The following is a 24,262-nucleotide window of genomic DNA, read 5'->3' on the forward strand; positions in this document are numbered from 1 at the left end:
TTATCTGTTCAAGGACCAACTGTAGTACGGGTTTGCAACCCCGGACAGCCCAAACATTACTTTATTCACCTCCATTCCAATTACTTTCTAATGTTCTTTTTTACTACATTTCTCGTGAGCAATTAGGCTGGCCGAAAGCAATATTGAGATGTTATTTCTCTACTATGACCACTTGTTTTTTCTATTACAAAGTTTAGTGCTGTTTCACATTACTTTGTTAGTTTTTGTTTCTCCCTCTGCTGGCTTTTTGCCTCATCTGTTTAATTGCTCACTTCCCCATCACACAGGTACAGTTCCTGTTTATGAATTCACATCCTTTCCCCCCTCCTTACACGGGGCTACTTCAACCACATGTGAACATTCGGCTCTCTCCTTTGGTCCCCAACTGACTTTCAACATCTTCCGGTCCATACACAGCAAGTAAGTTTTCTTGTTTTGCCCCCTCTCCTAGACTTCCTTGATTTTAAATTTCTTTTTCCACAGGTTTCTATCGGCATGAACTTATTTATTATTATTTTTTTAAAGTTTATTTATTCTTTTATTTTTCCTTCTGGTCTCTGTCGGGTCAGCTATGATATATACGTATGCTTTTTATGTGTACATCATAACAGAAACAGAGACCTGGCTTATTGCTGTGGCTCCTACGATTTTCGCTGCCAACCCCCTAGAAGAAGCAGTTAAAGTCCTAGGAGCCACAGCTTTAGGTACTTACAATAATTATACTTATGTTAATTGCATTTTATTTCGGGTAATTTGTTTTTTAGCATACAGGTGCTCTCGATTCTTCCATGGTTATCACACCCGTTAGCTCAGCTCCCCTACCAAATACGCTGAACTTTTTTGTCTATATACACACACACACACACACACACACACACACACACACACACACACACACACACACACACACACACACACTTGTTTAGTTAACTTTACATAAGTTATTTATTAATTTTATTCCGGTTAATTGGGGCAGCCGTTTATTTGGGGCAAATCTTAAAAAAAAACAGAAACCAATCGAGAAAATAGCCAGGGTTTACTTCGCTTAATTGGGGCAGCATGTCATTTAATCGGGGCAGGAGACCGCAGCACTGGAGATTACCCTATGATTGTCTCCGATGGTACCACGTGGTACCATCGGTCGAAATTCTGGAGGTCACAACCATAAAACAATTAGCAATCACCTGTTTATTGGGCTTTTCTGTTAATGAAATCTATCATAAACGGGCAGTAAACTCGATCTTACTGAATTTGCAATAATACTGACAGCTGGAATTCTGTGGGTTATTATGGTGAAATGTGTTTATACTTCCATGAAATCTTCAATCATATAAAAAAATTCAGATCTTCTCTTCATTCCTATTTTTAAAGCTTTGTAACTCTTTACTCTGTTCTCACTTGCACGTATTGTGTTTACTTGCACAATTTGTGTGTGCCGTGTTCTTTGTTATTGATTGCTTATCTTTTTACTGTTTTAAATTTTACCTCCCCTGCCGCCCACAAACGTCAGTGAACAGAAATATCAGCTAGTTCGTATGTACATATTACAGTATGTATTAATTACTGTATTCTGATTATCACGTATATTCTTCCAATTTTCACGTATCATTTAATTTTTTAATTGGTAAGGTAATAAAGGGTAAATTTGTGCTTAATATATCTTTGCTTTTATAGCCTGTGGATAATATTCCTCCTATTTTTGCTAATTAGAATCGCTGTTTAATAGAATTAAAATTCAATTCACAAACCTGATCACAATGACCGGTGCTTACTGCACATTGTATAGTGAATGGTGCTTTACTATGTTGAGTTCATCGTAATGTGATTTGATTGTACAGTGAACCAATTGTAAAGTGGGGGGAGTATTCTGTATTTTTAACTATTTACATGAAACTTCGGATAATTGGGACAGCCGCTTAATCGGGCCAAAATGCACTAGTCCCGATGTGTCCCAAATAACCGGAATGGACTGTGTATGTATGTATGTATGTATGTCTATATGAATATGAGCTAAGTTAATAGTGGTAAGAGTTTTTAAAGTTAAAAAAAATTATATACTAGCTTATCAGGTAACCCAAAAACCATAGCGGGTACCCAATGTGACCTGGAAAAAATATAAATATATGCCATGACATAAGCAATAAATTATATAAGCAATAAATTATAAAAGCATAAAAAACTACCATTAAAATGTTAATTATGGCAACGAGATACATTGAAAGGGACTTTTTCTAGGACTAACCCTTTCAATGTATCAACCATAATTAACGAGCTATCCGTTTCTGTAGTCATCGTCCAGCATAACTATGTCCAAATGTATGTAAAATAGTAAGATAGGGCCAAAAAGTATTGATGAGAATAAAATTGTTGATTAATCCCAAAATTAGCAGTAAGCTGGCAAGATGACTGTTAGCCCGACGGATAGTCAAAATTTAAATTAGAGAAAGAGCTATAATTATTATTAGGCATATGTGCGTAGTTGATAGTAAATGCAGTCATGGTAGTCTAAGCAAAAGTCAATCAACAGTGGAAGCTAGCGCTCACCAAGGCGAACGGAAAAAGGTAGAAGAATAGATATAGTACCTCAATCCCCCTCGAATACTCTAATAGTTCATGAGGTATGAAAAAATAGGGATAAGAAAGTGAAAGTTAAACAGAAAAGAAAAAGTAAAATAATTAACATGGATGCAACCTTATAGTAAGGTATCCTGGTTATGGCAGGCAATGTACAGACGTATGGTCTTTATAAAGCCATATTGATAGCAAATAACAAGGGGCATTATAACCATAACACACAAAGTATTATAGATAAAGTCCTAAACAGGCGCTAATATAACATAGCCTTTGTAAATTTTCGTAGGCGTTTCTTTGGCTTAGATAAATTTCGTTGGATATGTAATTATGTAAATAGTAGGCACTGCTCATAGAGTAAGTTGCATATAGCTTACACGCATTAAAAACGTCGTACCTATATTTGCTCTATGGGTAGGAACTTATTCTGTTAACTTCTACTGTGACTTCGAGAGATACTTATTTGACGGCCTTTCTACGTGTAATATTATGCAGTATATATAAAAACTGCAGAGGGCGCGACATGTAATTATACTTAATTTAGCACTTAACTTAGCTATTACATTTCCTAGAGGGGGGGGGGGGCTTCGATCGGTAGTTATATATTCTACATGTGCTAATTCACGCGGTTTTTAGTGCTTTGGCTATACAGTGGTAAGCATTCTTATTTTACTCATGCATATAGTAATCTTAATGCATTCTATACGTCTGTACATTGCCTGCCATAACCAGGATACCTTACTATAAGGTTGCATCCATGTTAATTATTTTACTTTTTCTTTTCTGTTTAACTTTCACTTTCTTATCTCTATTTTTTCATACCTCATGAACTATTAGAGTATTCGAGGGGGATTGAGGTACTATATCTATTCTTCTACCTTTTTCCGTTCACCTTGGTGAGCGCTAGCTTCCACTGTTGATCGACTTTTGCTTAGACTACCGTGACTGCATTTACTATCAACTACGCACATATGCCTAATAATAATTATAGCTCTTTCTCTAATTTAAATTTTGACTATCCGTCGTGCTAACAGTCATCTTGCCAGCTTACTGCTAAATTTGGGATTAATCAACATAATTTTATTCTCGTCACTACTTTTTGGCCCTATCTTACTATTTTACATACATTTGGACATAGTTATGCTGGACAATGACTACAGAAACGGATAGCTCGTTAATTATGTTTGATACATTGAAAGGGTTAGTCCTCGAAAAAGTCCCTTTCAATGTATCTCATTGTCATAATTAACATTTTAATGGTAGTTTTTTATGCTTTTATAATTTATTGCTTATGTCATGGCATATATTTATATTTTTTCCAGGTCACGTTGGGTACCCGCTATGGTTTTTGGGTTACCTGATAAGCTAGTATATAATTTTTTAACTTTAAAAACTCTTACCACTATTAACTTAGCTCATATTCATATTTATACAGACCGATGTAATGTTTAATCCTCTTAGATGGCATTAATTGGTTATGTGACTATTTAATATTTATTATAATATAAATTTTACTATTTGCTTTTTCATACTTGGATATATATATATATATACTATCATTGAATTATATTAAATAAAGTTAAATTATAATGAAATGTATAAATAAATAAATCTTTAAGCATTCATTAGAGGCAGCGACATGCAATTCCTCCATATGAAGCTGAAATACATCCAATATTTTAAATTAAATAAAATAAAATAAAACATAAGCCAGTGGTATGGCAAAAACTGTAGAGCGAAAATTAACATAAAAATAACCCAAATAAACAATCGAACGAAAAAAGGATATAAATAGTAGCCCAGAAACCCTTGTATAATTTCGATCTTTAAATCCAATTAACAAAAACTATACAAAATTTAGGATAATGCCAATTATTTTAATTTATCTTATACAGTGTGGACAAGGTAGTCCACACTGTATAAGTATAAGAAGTATAAGTATTCCATCCCTTGTGGTGGAGGTTGATAGCCTAAATAAGTTTAAGGCTCAGCTGGACAGGTATTTTGAACGAACAGAGGGGTGAAGTGGAAGTGGTTTTTTTTTTTTTTTTTTTTTTTGGCTGATGCTGCATAAGCTTGCTTTCTTGCATCAAATGCCTCTACTAATGCTAATGCTAATGCTAAAAAGAACTCAACCATTGGCTTTACTAGGATTGCTTATCCTTGTGATTTTCGTTCTGGATCTACGGAAAGATTATGCTTTTGACGAAAATGTACACAGACAGTTTTTTTGTGTTAGGGAGTCTGATTAATGTACTATCACCACTACACTAATACAGTCAGTCATCGTATAACACGTGTTTACACTACATGAATTCATCATACACGATTTATAAATAGGGGAACGATATCTTATATAACACGAACCGAATTCGCTTATGCACGATTCGCCTTTGTGTTTATAAGAAACTGCAGTCGAACACAGAATCACCCCAACCGAACGCAACACGATAGGAATGAAGAGAAGATTCTAAAAATGTATTTATGTTTTTTATATCAGTGAAGGGGAAACACATTTCACCATAATAACGTACAAACCACACAATTCCAACTATCGGTATAATCCCAAATGCAATTAGATAGAGTTTACTACCAGTTTATAACAGATTCCACCTGCAGGAATGCAACTAGAAATTGTTTTTATTGTTTTATGGTAGTAACCCCTAGAAATGTGCTTTAGTAAAATTTGAGGTGTTAATAGTGTATCTCTACCGTTATGGTGTTGTTTATTCAGTTGCTACACGTGCACAGCTTTGTTTATGTGTATCAAGCGTGCCTCCTCATTTTGTAATTGTGCTTTATTCTCTAAAAATGAGTAAAATACTTAAAAGGTGTGAAAAGGAAGCATCCTGGTGAAGACTGCAGATTCAGAGAGAAAAAGAAAAGCAATATCGATAAACAGAGACAGACTGGGTCAAAAATTCTTACCCGGGAAAATTTATAGTGGCCTCATACTATGGTTTATGACCAAATCACACTGGCCTCCAGCCCACCAGAGTTTCCCCGGTAAGGCTTATGACCAGTCTGCCTCTGTCAATAGAGAAAAAATATGAAATTGTGAAACGCTTTGAGCGAAATGAAAGACCATGTGATATTGCACGTGCTACAGGCTTAAATGAGGCAATGCCGAGAATTACAAAGAATGCAGAGAAAATAAAAACAAATTTCATAGCAGGAACAACTCAAAGTGTAATTAAAATCCATTAGATTAAGACACAAAGAATTGGAAGAGATGGAACAGCTATCATCTGTTTGGATAGAAAATCAAACAAAAAACAAGTTTGCTTACGATATAAGCAAAAGCATTAGCAATATTTTATTACGTAATAAAATACTTATGTATTTTATTATGATTATTTAGTGTGTTTGGTAATGTTTTGGTTACAAATGTGTGTTCAAATCTTGGGTGGTCGGCACCTAACCCTATTTTTCCCATAGGGCCTGTTGTTTAAATTGCACGATTTTGCATTGCACGAGGGTTTCTAGGAACACAACTATCATGCTATAGGAGGACTGACTGTACAACAAATTGATCCCATTCACTGAGCAATGAATCCTATCATAACATATATTTGGGAAATTTCATAACTATTCAATAATCAGTAAAATTCTTGTCTTAAACCTTAGCATTCTTAATTTTTCCTAGTGATACATAATCTTTTGCATTCATGTCTTTACTACACTGTCAGATAAGCAGGGGTCATTTACTGACCCGATGTGATCAAGATTTATGGATTTATTATTCAATTAATTGTTTTTAATTTTTTAAATAAAAGCTCAAACCACAAACTTAAATTTTCTGTTTCAAATTCTAACAGGTAAGTAACAAATATTTTGCATCTGATAATAACAATTAGATTTGATGGAATTTTTTTTCAGATTGAAGTTTAGTTTTGTTTATAATTCTCAATTTTAACTCTACTGATTTACTGTAAATGACAATAAATGTTAATAAAAATGAAAATAATATTGCTAATTTCACTACTCAAATCGCTTGTAGTAAAACATACCTCTGAAAGAAATAAGTCCATAACTCGACATGCTAGATGAAATGGCAAACATGATGTAAAGAGTGTCAAAAACCATGATGATGCGTACATAGAAGTATGGAAACTTTGTGCTTGGAAATGTGCATGAAGTTCTGGTAGTTGTTCCTACAAAACAATACATTTTGTGTAAATAGCTAAAAAAATAAGATAAATAATTTTTAATAATATTATTATTTGCATATTTAATCACCAAACAGAGCAAAATTACCTTGAAAAGGAGGATAATGTAGGCTGCAGGTGCAAAATTTAAATGTTTTGGAATGATAAATTCAGAATAATTCATGGGAATCCTATACCTCTCCGTGAGACCAACTAAATATAGCCTTAAAGTTCCTCCCATTTAAAATGGAATCAAACACAAACTTTTATAAGCAAGTGATAAGTAGAAAAGTCACAGCACTGAATGGCAAAGTTACAGAAGTTGTTAATAAATATTTTTTAAAATTTTTGTTTTTTTCCTTTTCCCCCAGAACTGATGAAATGAACTGATGCACCACAAAAAAAAAAAAAAAAAAAAGGAATGCAAAATTAAAAGATCATATTATGCAAAATGTCTTTAAATAAAAAAAGATCTTTTGCAGAGAATCAATTGAATGGAATTAATGGCAAGGGAAAATGGAATTAAAGGCTGGTGCTGGAGGCATCAGCATCGCTAAATTGTGTACTATAAGGCCAGTTTGTTTGTGAGGCGAATATCCCTCCACCATCAATTTTAAACAACAGCATATGGGAAGGGGGAAATTCGCTTTCTTTTTTATGCTTTCTTGCATCACATGCCACTACTACTACTACTATATCTCACTGTAAATGAATCAGAAAGAGATATAAAAGGATATATTTCCAATTTTTATTTAAAAGAATATGGGGTGAATACTCCTTTCCCCAGTATGTACTTGATCAGAATTAGAAGAGTGAAATTATTAGATTTAAAAAAAATCATTCATTTCTTTTTTCTTTTAAATTTTAAAAAGAAAAACAGAGGATATATTATTTTTCCCACATATTACTTTTATTGAGAAGGAAAAAAATGTCATATTTTTAAGAATTTCACATTAATTTTTTTATGAAAACCAGGAAATGACAGATATTAGAACCTAAAATACAATGCATAGATTGAAAGTTAAGGAGACAGAAGAAAATACTTAACATTAAACTTTAATTTCTGTAGATTGTAATTTTCAGGAAATATGTGGAACAAAGGGTTGTTCCAGAAAACAGAAGTTGAGAGGATAAATGAGGAAGAAGAAAAGTTGCTTCTGTGAGTGAGAAGTTGGACAGTAAATGGGCTGAGTGGTTGTGAATCCCAATTCAGAAGAACACTACCCATAGAAGTATGAAGCAGAGACAGACAAAAATATGAGGGGAGGGGAGGGGAGGGGAGGGGAGGGGAGAGAGAGAGAGAGAGAGAGAGAGAGAGAGAGAGAGAGAGAGAAAGAGAGAGAAAGAGAGAGAAGACTCAAAAAGATGGACCATTGATTAACCTCATTACCTTTTTTAAATGGAGTCTAGGAAAGGTTTTGAAGGTGCAATCCCAGATGAGGGAACAATATTCCATGGTAGGCAGATTTGTTTGTTATTTGGTTTTTTTTAGCAGCATTAGCAGCTAAGGCCATATTGCTCTGGGGATATGCGGTGGTCATTCCCTGACCTTTCCGCATCCTCCGTATTTGGTGGTCATGGGCTCGAACCCCGGTCTAATCAAGAAGTGTGTGCTATGCACTGCTGCTCCTGCCCATCTGGCTATGGAGGCGCCATGGTAGGCAGATTTTACATTTGTACAGAGTGAGTAGTTGTTCAAAAGAAAGGTAACACTGAGAGCAAAAGACAAAATCCAGTCTATTACTTGGAGAAGAAGCAATATTTGTGATGTGCTTATGCAAAAGAGATCAGAAGGGTAATCCCTAATAGAGATATGTAAACTTGTCTAGAGATCTGAATGTCATCAAAAATAAGTAGAATCCTATTTTTGCAAGATAAGACAGGAATGAGTTTTGGAATCATCGAAATTAACTAACTTATGCTTGCTCCATTGGAGAATTACCTAGAGATCAGCATTTAAGGAATTGGTGGTAGATATTCAAGAAGATGTTTATGCAAGGTAAGTTTTCTCAAACAGGAAGGTGAAATGCACTGTACTAACATCAGCAAAACTATAGATAGGATTTCCAGTCAGTGTAAAGTCATTAATACAGAAGACGGAAAAAAAAGTGAAAGAAAGAACTGAACCTTGTGGAACACAAGCATAGCGGAAAAGTTGGAAGACAGAGAACCATCTACCATCACCTATAGCAAGCAGTCAGAAAAAAACAACAACAAAATAATCCATAACATGGAAGCTTGTTTAGAAGACCATTATGCCAAAAGTGATCAAAGCCATAGAAATGCCAAGAGCAGATACTTGTGACTCACCAAACTTTTCCACTGAATTTGCTCATATCCAACCAGTTCCTAAAAAGGAACTGGTTGGATATGAGCAAATTTCCAAGCAAAAGGAAAACATCACAGAAATAAGAAAGTGTGAAAAGGGAATAAAGAACAGGGGCAAAGTCAGGAGCATAGGTTTTTTGAACAAGTGGAGAAATGCCATCAAGTCCCGCAGCTTTCTTGGAATTAAGACTCTTAAATTCTTCTGACATCATTTAGATGGAAAACCAGAGGAGGCACTGATTGGGAATGATGGGAGGTTATTTATCAATATAAGAATTAGAAGAAAAGTTGGATGCCAGTAAGTTGGCTTTGTCTTTAGCTGAGAAGGCAATAGAACCATCAAGTTTTAATAGATGGTACTCTCTAGATGGGCAAAAGTTGTGGCACGTTTTCTACTCTCAACCTGTTTAAAATCAAGTGTGGGTTCATTAATATCTACTTTACCATTGTTAAAAGCCTTAGTATAGGCAGAAAATGAATCTGGAGAGCCTTGAATGAGAGTCAACTGCAATATTCTTATCTTGAAAACCTTTGGCACATTTTTTGGAAAATTAAGGTTTAGATAAAAGACAAGATTTTAAGAGTGCAGAATAAAGGATTTCATCCCTATAAGAATAATTTCATTGACATAATCCAAGCAAAAGTTTACATCAGAAGATTTAAAACAGTAATTCAACCAAGGAAAAGAAGAAAAATCTCACAGTTTATTCCATTTCACATTCCTGTAATGCCAAACAACACGAGGCTGAGTTGTCTAAAGGCTTCGCTGTAGAAGACACCATGACCAAGTTGTGATACGAAGTGCCTAGAGGACCACTCACCTTGATCGTGTAAGTTTAAGGGCTGCTTGTGAGAAAAAGATCAAGGGTGTGGTTAAGATTGGCTGGTATTCTGGTAGGTAAATAAACAAACAAACAATCTGTGGAAGGTTATTATAGTTATTACAAAAGGCTCAACATCTCACTTAGCTGGGTCCATGTGACTAGAAAAATTGAAGCCAGCCAGAGTTGTGAATGATAAAATCGGGCAAGGAAAACTGCCTCACTGCTAGAAACGTTAAACTGAAGAAAACTATAGTTTCAGAAAAAGAAAGTCAGAGTTCCAAGTAACTATCAGAATTGGGAGAACGATAAAGGCAACAGAAGAATTTTACTGAATGTAGCATACAGATTTTAAGCCAGAGAAGATCAAGAAGAGGAGATTCCAAATTACTGTCTCTGACAGTGATTATCAGAGTGGACAGTGATTATCAGACCATCAGAGTGGACATATGCACGAGTACCACATTTGAAGTGAAAAGAATCACACAGCAAATAATTAGGATAAATCAGATGAGCAGTGGTTGAGACAACTGATAATTTGGATTCTTTCAGAAAAAGTAAGTGGGCCTTTTGCTCAGGGTCGGATTAAGGATGAAATAGCTCCGGCAATATTTAAATTTGAGGCCCCTTGTGTGCGTGCGTGTGTTTATACTTTATAAAATATTTACACTGAAAATGAGGTCCCTGACCATGGCTGGTTTGGCTGTAGTGTCAACATGGCCCTAGGCTTGCCAAACTGCAAGTGGAAATCAATGAGATTAGAGCTGATAACAGATATATTTGTGAAATAAATGAGGAAGTGTTTTGGAAGATTTAAATCTTTTTGTAGATAAACTTGTTCTATTAATTTGACTATTCATAATGCATTCAGTAGATAGAGGGAGTGCTGTATGAAATTATGAAATTTTTGGATATGGTGTACACAAAGCAAGAATATACCCAATGCCTTGACAAGTGGCCTTGAGTGTCCTCCCCCCCCCCCGGCAATACACACTTCTCAGACTCCCTCTAGTCACTCTGGCACTACCTCCTAAAGAGTTACCAATAGGTTTGGTCAGTGGACTATCTAGAGGCTGCCCTGTGAACATCATTTTAGAGCTGTACCCTCAAAATGTAAAGATTGAATCTTGCCATATGCCCATCATAATTTCAAAAGACATCTATCATACAATGATGGAAGAAATAAGGGTTGCCAAAGCTTTCCTCTGGAGACTGAACATGGATTTCACCAGTTTAAGCCTCCAATAAGCAAAGTGGTGGTATTACACTAGTTGATGAGAGTTACCTACCATGTAGTACTGCATGATGACACAGAGGGGTGGTATTCCTGCGTGGTGCAGACACCGCGCCTAGACCCCTGCTTATGTTAGTTCATGCTGGTCCCTCCGGAATACTAGGTGGTGTTTCAGAACTTGGACATGGTGCTTGTGACAGGCCTCAGGGACCAGTTTGGTAAAAAGTTATTTATTTTATTCACCTTACTGAAACTGATTAATCAAAATCTAAAAGAACTAACACATTTTTTTAGAAACACATAGGAAAATGTTTTCAAAAGCAAGACATCCATGATGCCAAAATCTTTCTTGCCACATGAATATATACGTTGCATCGATATATAACATTTTGTTAGATTCTAATTAATAGATGACAGACCTGCAATGGCTCAATACATATTCTACATTATATATCAATTAGTTAAGAAAAGGAGGAATTACCTCTATGATGTCTTGTAGAACACTTTTGTGCTAATATTCTCTGTTATTGAATTAACTATGCAAATAATTTACATGAATTCATTACACTCTTAGACAGAATCAATGATCCAATGCACCACGGAAGTGGCACACTATGGCCACACATGCCAGTGCATGTAATAAATCCATCCCCAAACAACCACGGAATCAGTGGTCGTGGACTACAAAACCCGACCCCAAAATTACATCATATCAGCAACCCATATCTTTGAATGCGAGAAGACAATAAGTCTATACTTTAAAAACAGTTTAAATGCTTTGAAATCAATTTAAACAATGCGTCCATCCTTTAAACACATTTAAAAACAAATTTTAAAATATAAAAAACATTAAGAATCCACTGAAACATTAAGGAATTAAAAGAATTTTTTTTACTTCCCTAAAGGGAAAGAGAAGTTACAAAATTCTTTTAATTCCTTAATTTTTTTTTAATTCCTTTTAATCAAGAATTTTGTTACTTTCCTAAGGGAAGTAACAAAATAAAATTCTTTATGTTTCAGTGGATTCTTAATGTTTTTTTATATTTTAAAATTTGTTTCTACATGTGTTTAAAGGATGGATGCATTGTTTAAATAGGTTTCAAAGCATTTAAATTGTTTTTAAAGTATGGACTTGTCTTCTTGCATTCAAAGATTTGGGTTGGTGATTCAATGTAATATTGGGAAGTGGTTTGGAGTCCACAAGCCACCAATTCCATGGTACATTGGATCACTGATTTGTGTAAGAGTGACGAATTCATGTAAATTATTTGCATAGTTAATTCAACAACAGAGTATCAGCACAGAAGTGTTCTATGAGACAGAGGTAATTCCTCCTTTTAATGCCGCACCGCTACTGCCATCTCCTTTTTATACTGTTTTTGAATAGCATTACACTATTTCTTTATGTATTTGCCATAATCAGTATGAAACACTCAGTATGAAATGGGAATAATGTATCTGAAGTGACCCCACCCACAATTTTGACACTGCAATAGCAACATAGGGTGCACTGAATCTTTAATGAATATTTGAATAAAGAAATATGGAACAATTATAGATTACAGAATTGCATCAGAATTTAGGCTGGTGGGCACAGAAATAAGCAAACTCTTCAAAGAAGAAAATCAAAAGAGCATTAATTTAACTAACTAGCAGTTCAAGACATATTTTAAATAAAAGTGAAAATGGCAGATTATGTAGGAAGCACTTTACTTATACTATAATCTATTTAAAAGGATGAAAAGTAATTAATAAGAAAAGCAATGGGAAATAAGGAAAACACTTTAAATAGGACTCGATATATTGTGATTTAGTTTTAATTTATAAAACAAAGAATGAGCAAGCAATGAGAGGTAAAACAGTATTTTGGGGCACTATGCTAAACTATTAAATGGTGTAAAGGATGACCAAAAAGTTCTCCTTAAGAGTGAAAGCAGTTCAGCGAGAGAGAGAGAGAGAGAGAGAGAGAGAGAGAGAGAGAGAGAGAATAAAATCTAAACACAGTTTAAATGTTTTCAATAACAAAAATACCATCATATTCCAAATAACTTAGTACTTCATAAGCTGTGCCACACCACTACTGCCATCTCCTTTTTATACTGTAATAGAAGTACTTTACAAACGTTTTTATTTTTTATTTGACTTAAATCATAAAAATGATTCCTACCTGTACAACACATTCTAGCTGATACATACAGAGTCCTAATTCTGCCATGCTGGGTTTATACATTTCACGCAATCTGTAATCCTCCATGAGCCTTACTAAAACTGAAAATGCATCTTCCTCAGGCATCTGAAAAAATATATATTTATATCCAGTTTTAATCTAGGTACAGCACCAAAAGAAAAATTCATTTCTGGTAATGACATCAGAAATACAACTTTTTAATTACTTAAAATTTAATTATCAAGAAGCAGAATAAAAGAAAAGTAAGAAACCAAATAATACTAGGTGTCACTTCCAAAAGAATGGTGATCACAACAGTCAATGCACTAAGGAGCTTATGAACAACCAAACTGCCTCTCAAACATGCAGCAGCATGTTCGAGAGGCAACCAGAGAGGGTAATACTCTTGATCTGGTTATCAGCAGTGATCATTCGTGTATTAAGAATTTGCAGATAAAGGAACCACTATGTGGCAGTGATCACAGTGTACTGATGTGGGATTTACTTAAAGATATAATTACCATCAGGGGTAAAGGAAAGGGTTTTTGCTTCCGTAAAGGTGAGTACAGTGGTCTCAGACAGTTTTTAAATTCTGTACAGTGGGATCAACTGGCAATGTTACCAACAGTAAATTCTAAGTGAGAAGCATTCAAGGAATTTATCGTGGATGCTAGTAAAAGTTTCATACCTATTAAGAAATATTGTTCAAGGTTTAGGCCTAAATGATTATCAAATGAACTAATGAGACTTGTGACAGAGAAGAAAAATGCATGGGATGCATATAAATTATCAAGCGACTCAAGCCTATGGCAGATACAAAGGGTACTAGGAAAGTTTTGCAATATGACGCAACAATGAATCACAGGAAGCTGCTTGTTGCTGCATGTTGAGACATGTTCATACGTGCACAGTAGCCACCGCGCCAAGTCAATGGGCTCAGTTATTCATTAGTAGTGAGAGTGTAAAGTGCTTGCGATGGCATCGTGGTCACGAAATGAGATAAGGACAGTTTTGCGGTATAATTTCGTGCGTGGTTTAACCATAGACCAGTGCTTAGAAGAAATGACTCTTGCACTAGATGATGATTGTCCACATCGTACAACGATATTCAGGTGGTATAGAGAATTCCAAAGGGGAAATTTCACTCTGGAGGATTCTGAGAGGCCGGGAAGGCCACGAATGTCAGTTACGGAGGAAAACGTTACTGTTGTGAGGAAAATGCTTGACGAAAACAGGCAAGTGACCTACCAACAGATAGAGGATACTTTGGGCCTAAATGCACCAGCAATTCGTTCAATTCTGCAAGATCATTTGCACGTGAAGAAACTTTGTTCTCTCTGGGTGCCGCATCAACTGACTGAAGAGCAGATGACACGACGTGTGACTTGGTGCCGGGAGATGTTAAAAAAGTTTGATAAGGGACAATCTCGGTATGTGAACAACATCGTGACAGGTGACGAGACTTGGCTGTACTATTACGATCTGCCAACCAAGGCTCAAAACAAAGTTTGGGTCTTTGATGATGACGACACACCCGTAATTGTCAGAAATCCCGATCTGTAAAGAAGAAAATGATAGCTGTATTTTTCAAATCGAGTGGAATTGTGGAACGTGTCGTTTTGGACACGCAGAAGACAGTCACAGCTAAGTGGTATACTGAACAATGCCTGCCTAAAGTCATTGGATCTATGAAGAACCTGCGGCCAAAGTCAAGAATGGACACCTGGTACCTCCATCACGATAATGCTCCAGCTAACCGCACCAAAGCCTGCACCAAATATTTGACCACGACAGGGCTGAAACTTCTCGAGCACCCTTCCTACAGTCCAGACCTTGCTCCCTGCGACTTTGCACTGTTCCCGCATGTGAAAATGAAGCTAAAAGGGAGACGGTTTTCCGTGATGAGACCTTCTACGGGCTTGGGACAACGAGTGTGCTTTACTCCCTAGTGAAACTTGGCAAAACTGGTTTAAAGATTGGTTTCGGAGGATGGAGAGGTGTATTGAATGTAGAGGAAATTACTTTGAAAAAATTAAATAAACAAAGCTGTATTGCAAAACTTTCCTAGTACCCTTTGTACAAACTAGTCTGTAATCAGGTCACAAAGGAGGTTAGGCAGGTGAAGGCAAATTATGAGAAATCTTTGGCAAAAGATGCTAAGAAAAACAGCAAGGATTTCTTTACTTATATAAACTCTAAAAGGAAGGGGATGAATCTGATGGTCCACTTGATATCGATGGTTAGACTGTTGATGATCTTGCTCAGATAGCAAACAAACTGAATGAGTATTTTGCACCTACATTCACACATGAGGAGTTATTAAGGTTTGAAAATAGCAGAAGGTTATCAAATTGTAGCAGGGTGCTTAATGATTTTGTCATAACTGAGAGCAAAGTGGAAGAGAAATTGTTGAAGTTAAACATAAGAAAGGCACCTGGGGTGGATGGTATCTATCCAGTTATATTAAAGGAGGTGGCAAAGCAACTAAGAAAACCCTTACCCATAATTATGAGAGCATCCTTGGACTCAGGGGAGGTCCCCACGGACTGGAGATGTGCAATTGTATCCCCAATTCACAAAGGGGGATCGAAGGGTGATACGAGTAATTACAGACCAGTTAGTTTAACTTCTATTCCAGGTAAAATAATGGAGTTATTGGTTAAAGATGCATTCCATGATCATCTAGACAAGACTGCAGCAATAATTCAGACACAGCATGGGTTTGTTAAGGGAAAGTCTTGTCTGACAAATTTGATAGGATATTATGATGTGGTTACAAAGGAACTGGATGCAAAAAATAATTTTGATATCATATATTTGGATTTCAGGAAAGCTTTGGACACTGTTGCGCATGGAAGACTACTGTACAAATTGGAGCAGAATGGTATTAAGGGTAAGTTTCTACAATGGATAAAAGGATGGTTGAGTGGGAGAAGATGGAGGGTGGTAATTAATGGGTGCTGCTCTTTGTGGACTAATGTTATTAGTGGAGTCCCACAGGGTTCGGTGTTGGGTCCTCTGTTTTGTATATTTATCAATGATATTGATGATGGTATATTAGGCTTAGTGTTGAAGTTTGCTGTTATTTGATTTTTAGGAGCATTAGCAACTAAGGCCATATTGCTCCAGGATATGAGGTGGTCATTCCCTGCCCTTTCCGCATCCTCCGTATTTGGTGGTGACAGGCTCAAACCCTGGTCTAATCCAGAAGCGTGTGCTAAGCACTGCTGCTCCTTCCCACCTGGCTACGGAGTCGCGTTGAAGTTTGCAGATGATACAAAGGTTGGGGTTGTTAATGACAGTAATGGCAGTGTGCTACTGCAACAGGATCTAGAAAATTTGGGCAGATGGGATAAGAAGTGGCAACTGAAGTTTAACCTTGACAAATGCAAAGAACTGCATATGGGTAGAAGTAACCCTAGAGAAACATACCAAATGTGTATTACTACACTTAAGGTGGTAGAAAATGAAAGACCTGGGAGTAATTGTGCAGTCGGATATGACGTTTTCTAAGCAATGCAGACAGGCTGCCAGGGCAGGTTGTGGGATTTTGTCAATGATATATAGGAATTTTGCTAGCAGGGAAAAGGAGGTGATTGTCCCTCTGTATAAGGTAATGGTCAGGCCACACCTTGAGTATTGCGTACAGGTCTCGATGCCTCATTTTAGGAAGGATGTAGATTTGCTTGAGCATGTACAGAGAAGGGCAACAAGATTGGTGAGGGGAATGAAGGGATCCTCTTACCAAGAGCGGCTTAAGTTTTGCAAATTGCAGTGGCTGGAGACTAGGCACCTGCGCGGTGATCTGATTGAGGTGTATAAGGCCTTGAATGGATTGAGCACGCTGAATTCTGATGGGATCCTTCCACTTGTTCAGATTACTAACCTAAGGGGGCATAAATTCTAATTAAGAAAAGACAGATGTAGAATAGATGTGCGGAAATTTGCCTTTAGCCAGCGGGTGGTTAATTGCAGGAACAAACTTCCATCTCTCATTGTGGAAGTTGATAGGTTAAATAAATTTAAGGAGGAACTGGACAGGCATTTGGAGGGAATTGTATGATTTTTTTTTTTTGGCTGATGTTGCTAAGCTCATACTTGCTTTCTTGAATCACATGCCACTACTACTACTACAATTGGCTGATTAGTTTAAAAGAATTGTTAATAAAGAATATACTGTATTTATTTACACTAGCACAAGATTAAATTCCTAAACTTCATGCATCAACATACTAAAGGAAAAATTGCAAATATTATTAAAACTGCTAAAACTGCTGTTTTAGCAGTTAAACTCAGGAAACTGAAAACATATTTACCAATATGTAACTGGGGTTTATTAACTTTTCATTATGACGTTGGTTATAATGTAACCACATCGGAAGTGATACTGATCTATCTTCCATTATGGAAGAAATAATCCTTTGAATATTGCCACAATGTAGAATCTCATAATAAAAATTATGAAAATTTTCTAAACAATTCTGCAATAAAACTGAAGCGTTTTATCTATTAAGGATCAGAGCAAAAGAAAAGTACAACACCAAATAATATTAGGTGTAACTGGTATTATTTAGCACTTAGTATTATTTGGTATTACCTGGTAACTAAATACATGGGCTGTGTTAGGGTAACTAAGAGTAAGAACAGGTGCATGTATACTTGCATGTACACCAATGCTAGGAATATAATAAATAAATTTGATGAATTTGAAGTGCTGGTCAAGACGTCAAAGGCAGATATTGTTGAGATATCAGAGACATGTGTCACACAGATATAAGCAGTGCAAAATTGGAATTTGGGGAGTACAATCTGTACAGAAAGGATAGACAAGATAGGGAGGAGGTGTTATGCTGTTTGTAAAGAAATACAAAATCTAAGGCAGTGCATCCAGTTGAAGACAGTACAATGTTGCATCAGTTTGGTGTGACATAAGCACTGGGAAAGCAAAAATGAGGGTAGGAGTGCGTTATAACACTAATGACTCTGATGAGTACAATGAACAATTATACAGAGAAATAGTGGGCCAGTAAATCAGATTGTCTTATAATGGGGAATTTTAACTTCCCAGATATTGGACTGGAACTTGTGGATTGGTCCCTCACACACTAGCAAGACTTTTATGGATTTATTGGATGGTTGTTTTCTACAGCAGCATGTTCGAGAGGCAACTAGAGAGAGTAATATTTTTGATCTGATTATCAGCAGTGATTATTAATGCATTAAGAATCTGCAGGTAAAAGAACCACTAGGTGACAGTGATCACAGTGCACTGATCACAGGGCAATGGTCAGGACACACCTTGAGTACTGTATACAGGTCTGGAGGCCTCATTTTAAGAAGGATATTGAGCTGTTGGAACGAGTACAGAGAAGGAAAACAAGATTAGTGAATGGAACAAAGGGTTTCTCTTATGAAGAAAGGCTTAAGTTTTGCAGATTACAGTGTTTGGAGACTAGGCACCTGCGAGGTGATCTGATTAAGGTGTACAAAGCCTTGAATGGTTTGAGCATGCTCAATGCTGATGGGATTCTTCCTCTTGCTCAGAATAATCACCTGATAGGGCAAAAATTCAAATTGAGGAAAGACAATTGTAGGATAGATGTGCAGAAGTTTGCCTTTAGCCAGCATACAGGTGGTTGGCAGAACAGACTTCCATCTTTTGTTGTGGAAGTTGATAGCTTAAATAAATTTAAGGCTGAGCTGGACAGGTATTTGGAATGAACGGAGAGGCAAAATCGGAGCTTTTTTTTTTTTTTTTTTTGGCTGATGCTGCATAAGCTTGCTTTCTTGCATCGTATGCCTCTACTAATGCTGGATTTACTCAAAGATGTAACTACTAACAGGGGTAAAGGGAAGGGGAAGAGTTTTTAGATTCAATTTAGGACTAACAGTGGGACTAACTGATAACATTACCAACAGCAAATTCTAAATGGGAAGCATTCAAGGAATTAATCTTGGAAGCTACTATGCTTTTCATATAAACTAAGAAATACTGTTCAAGGTTTAGGCCAAAATGGATGTCAGATGAACTAATGAAACTCATGGCAGAGAACAAAAATGCATGGGATGCATATAAATTATCATGTGACTCAGAAGCCAGTGGTAGATATAAGCTAGTCTGTAATCAAGTCACAGAGGAGGCTAAGGAAGTGAAGGCTGATTATGAGAAATCTTTGGCAAAGGATGCAAAGAAAAACAGCAAAGACTTCTTTACTTATGTAAACTCTAGAAGGAAGGGGATGAATCAGATTTGTCAACTTGATATTGATGGTTCAACTGGATATGGTGTCCACACAACAAGAATTTTCCCAAGTTCGTGACATAATGTGGCTTCAACAGTGACCCCTGCACACACCTACTCCGACTCTCTCTCCAGTCAGTAACTGGCAAGGTAGAGGCAGCAAGATTATATATTAGCTGACCTAAATGTCTCCTAGAGAGTTACCGATAGGTGTGGTGCAGTGGATTATCTATTGGCTGGCCTGCAAACACTACTGTACCCTCAAAAAATATGGAATATTGCATCTCATCACAATGCCTGTCATCATAAGTGTTGAAACTCATGTTTAGTCTCCTGAGCTAGGTAATTAAACATTGGTTTCGCCACTTCAAGCCTCCAATAAGCAAAGTGGCGTTGCTGCTCCAGACCACAAGAGTCTATCACCTAGTATTATCTGATGACACAGGATGGTTTTCCTCTGCGTGAAGTGGATATTACATCTTGACCCCTGCTTACATTAGTTCATGCTGGGGTGATCACCTCCAGTATACTAGGTGCAGTGTTTCATGCCTTGCACATGGGGGCAATACTCAGGATTACTTTTTTTTTTTTTTTTTTTTTTGATTTGGTAGTTGTTGGCGCATCGGCTTCTGTGGCCATATTGCACCTCCCAAGGTTTTTGCAGTACTTTGATCCAAGCCCGAGGCGGGAATCGAACCCGCGACCTTTGGGTTGCCGGGTAGGTACTTTACCCACTCGGCTAGCCCGGTCGGCTCAGGATTACTAAGTTCTCTACCAATGTGAAGGTACAAACAGAGGATCTAGATGTTACAGAACTGTACTTCAGTGAGATTTGGTCCACCTGACTCGCAAATGGGAGCCGGATATCAGTTTCATCGCTGTTTTAGACCCCTAGGCAGCAAGCCTTAGCCTATCATATATTGTCACAGACATTCTTCATGTATGTGACAAGTTTCAGGGACCTGAGACATAATGATAATTAAGTTGTAAACAACTGTTCAAATTTTTCTTAAATAAGTATACCACTTAGAGAAATATTCCTTTTCAGCACTGAATAAAATAGTGCTGAGAATATTCTTTTAAAGTAAATGTTATTTTATCAGCACTGCTAAGCCTTTTTGGTCTATTAAAGTTAACTACTTTAATAGACACTGGTCTAGATCTGGATAGCCTGCACTTCATTTGTTTCTTAGTGTCAAGAACTGAATATGTTCTGCCTGCTTCCAAGCTCTGCATCCTCAGTTGCTAGATAACTTAAAAGGATAATAGAAGGAATCCCAAAGTTGGCAGCAATTAGTGACCTCTTTTCTACCTTTTATTTTTTGCCATCTTGTAACAAAGGAAATCTATAACCATCATGCACAATGATAAAGCTTTCACCCTACTCTAAAAATGAAACTAAAACATATTAAAACAGAAAATATGCATGCAGAAATCAACGTGTTAATTCACATGACAAAATCATATCATTTTCTTCTGAGCATATATATAAAGTACTGTACTTGTAACTTGGATCTTTGGATTCGTTTAGAGTGATCTATTTCAGAAACAGCCAAAACAGTTCATACTAAACAAAACAAATAACCGCAACTCTAAGTACAGTTCATGCCAGACTTACTGTATTTCTTCGATTCTAAGATGCACTTCCCCCCCCCTATAAATGTCTCTAAAAAACAGGGTGCATCTTAGAATCGATGGAGTCTTACAGTCGCAGTTTTTTTTAATTTTCCCACGCTTTGCACAGCACCACACATTTTGTTTTTACGTGGAAACCCCACCTCCAAGTTATCGCATTCTCCAATTCCATTGGAGAATAAAGTGGCATGGGTGATTTCACGTGCTTTCGAAATGTGAAGCCACCGTTATTTCATTATAGTGGAGCTCACTCAGCGAAAACTAGGATGTTTTGTTTGTATATTCGAAAGTAAGAAGTGGAATTACTGTATTTCGTTAATTTTGATCCCTTACTGCACATTAAAATGTCAAAAAGATTGCACTACAAAACCGCATTGAAACGAAAAGTTATTGTGTATGCAAAAGAACATGGAAATAGAGCTGCAGGTCGGCATTTTTACATTAGTGAAGTAAATGTTCGTCGTTGGAGAAATTATCGCAATTCCATATTTTCATGCAAAGCAACAACCAAGTGTTTTGCAAGGCCTAAGAATGGAAGATTTCAACAAGTCGATGAAGCTGTGATACGTTTTGTAATGGAGACACGTGCAAAAGGATTACCCATCACTCGACAAGCCATGCAATTTAAAGCCGGATAAATTGCCAAGTCCCTCAGAATAGAGAAAATAATTTTTAAAGACTTATGAGTCGTAGTGGATTATTGTTAAGGCGCCGAACATCTATTTGTCAAAAAATTCCTGCAGACTTTCAACAGAAGCTGATTAACTTTCAATGACAGGTGATGAAATTAAGGGAAAAAGGAAACTGAGTTTAGTCAAATCGAAAATGTTGATGAAACCCCAGTCTTCTTAGATATGCCTCGAAATTACACAGTCAACGCTAAAGGTGCTAAAGAAATCAAGATTATAAGCACAGGCTACGAAAAACAGCATATCACTGTGATGCTATGCATCACTGCTGATGGTCGAAAGTTGCCACCATATTTAATTTTAAATAGAAAAACCATACTGAAGAATGAAATTTTTCCCAAAGATGTCATTGTGTGTGCACAAAAAAAATGAATGGATGTTGGCAGAGCTTATGGAAGACTGGCTAAATGTTGTGTGGAATAGACTTCCTGGAAGTCTTCATAATCCACCTAGCATGCTAGTACTTGATGCATTTCGTGGACATTTGTCCAAACGTGTCAAAAATAAAATCGTGCAAAAACGTGGTGACTTGGTTGTGATTCCTGGTGGCACGACTAGCCAACTGCAGCCACTCGATGTTTCAGTCAACAAACCATTTAAGGATTACTTGAGAAAGGAATATGAATCCTGGCTGTTGACCGACAACCTTCCGCTGACACCTTCCGGAAAAATTAAGAAAGCGCCGGCATCAAAATTGGCAGAATGGGTATGAACAGCTTGGAAGCTGATCCCAGAAAGGATAGTAAAGCACTATCCTTTCTGGGATCAGCTTTTAAAAAATGTTGCATCACCAATGCTCTCGATGGCTCAGAAGATGATATATCATGGGATGAAGATAACGACAGCTCAGAAGAATCTGACCCTGAATGTGAAGTAGACTCTGATATTGATTCAGATATCGACCTGAGAAGCTTCAGAAGGAAGTGATGAATAACATACCTACTGATAAATACCGGTACTACTGTTGTTAGTAAATTGAATTCTATTATAATAAAAATATTTGTTAGATTTATTTTAGTGTTTTATTTTATTTATTTATTTTTTCTTAGAATCAAAGCGTTTTTTTTTTAAATTAAGGTACTGAAATTAATGTGCATCTTACAATCGATGACATCTTAAAATCGAAGAAATACGGTATTAGCAGAAGATAATTTTTGTCAAAGTGATTCAGTTACAGAGAGAGTACCTGAACTGCTCATGAGCTGATGTAATTAAATGCTGCTGATGTGCTTCCTGAGTGCTTCAGCCTCGATTTAGTCCAAATGTTTTTGCACTGGCCTTTTTTGAGACCAAATCACAAAAATGACAAGTTATCAAGATCATCATCAAATGCAGCTCAAGTTAATAGGAATTTTAAAGCATAAAATGTTAGTGGTAGTAGTAGCTGCAGTAGCAAATGATGCAAGGGAGCAAGCTTATACAGCATCATCTAAAAAAAAGTAAAAAATACCCACTTCATCTGTCCATCCAATTCCAATAACATGTTTAATGTTTCCTTGAGCACGTTCTCTGCTTCTTGAACACAAATATTCAATTTTGGATTTTAATCCACTTGGATAGGAAACCACTCCACTTTTTCTTCCGGTTTGACAGATATTTTACTCATGCAACCTTCACCAGGGTCAGATTAATTCAGTCATAGCGAGAAGAAACCACAAAGGCACCTCCGTAGCCAGGTGGGAAGAGGCAGCAGTGCATAGCACACGCTTCTTGATTAGACCGGGGTTCGAGCCCGTCACCACCAAAAACGGAGGATGCGGAAAGGTCAGGGAATGATCATCGCATATCCCGGAGCAATATGGCCTTAGTTGCTAATGCTCCCAAAAACCAAATAACAAACAACAACAAGAAACCACAAAAATTTTTCCGTCCTTTCCAATCCAGACTGACTCAATCACGAGTTTTCAATCCTGGATTGAATGTCATGGGAAAAGCCAGCAGCGAAAGCATTACATTTATTCAAATTATCCATTTCCACAATGCAAAATGGCAGTTTGTTCCAACAAACAATTACTCTCTGGCTGAAAGCAAATTTTTATACATTTATGCTACATACTTCTTTTTCAATTTATGTCCCCCTTGCATGTGTTTTCCAAGAGTAAGAATATCACATAAATTTAATTTAAAGCCTTAAACATTTCATTCAGTTCTCCCCTCAAGTACCTAGTTTCTAAGTTCTGCAAATAGCAGAACCAAAGTCTTTTGTGGTAAGAGTACCCATTTGTGTTGTTAACTAACCTGGTTGCACCCCTTCCATATCTTTCTTAGAGTGAGGCTTCCAGGCCAGCATGCAGTAATCAAGATGCAGCCTAATCATTGCCTTATACAATGGGATAATTACCACCTGGTCCCTGGTGGAAAAGTTATTTGTATTTCACTGACAGAATCTCATGAACTGTTCTGATAGTTTGTCTGAACTGCTCTGAGA

General features: G+C 36.7%; 1 protein-coding gene across 2 annotated transcripts in view; it reads right to left on the reverse strand.

The window, feature by feature from the left end:
- LOC150087906 (ecotropic viral integration site 5 ortholog-like) overlaps positions 1-24,262 on the reverse strand; it is a 293,698-nt gene that overhangs the window by 123,710 nt on the left and 145,726 nt on the right. For both annotated transcript variants that reach the window (XM_090369261.1, XM_090369262.1), the window contains 2 exons: positions 13,270-13,395; positions 6,582-6,725 (listed from right to left, as the gene is read on the reverse strand). In XM_090369261.1, coding sequence (XP_090225387.1) covers positions 6,582-6,725; positions 13,270-13,395 — 270 coding nt within the window. The remainder of the gene's footprint in view (positions 1-6,581; positions 6,726-13,269; positions 13,396-24,262) is intronic.

The sequence above is a fragment of the Mastigoproctus giganteus genome, chromosome 3, assembly GCF_048544385.1.
Source record: "Mastigoproctus giganteus isolate SK-2022 chromosome 3, ASM4854438v1, whole genome shotgun sequence".
Lineage (NCBI taxonomy): Eukaryota > Metazoa > Arthropoda > Arachnida > Uropygi > Thelyphonidae > Mastigoproctus > Mastigoproctus giganteus.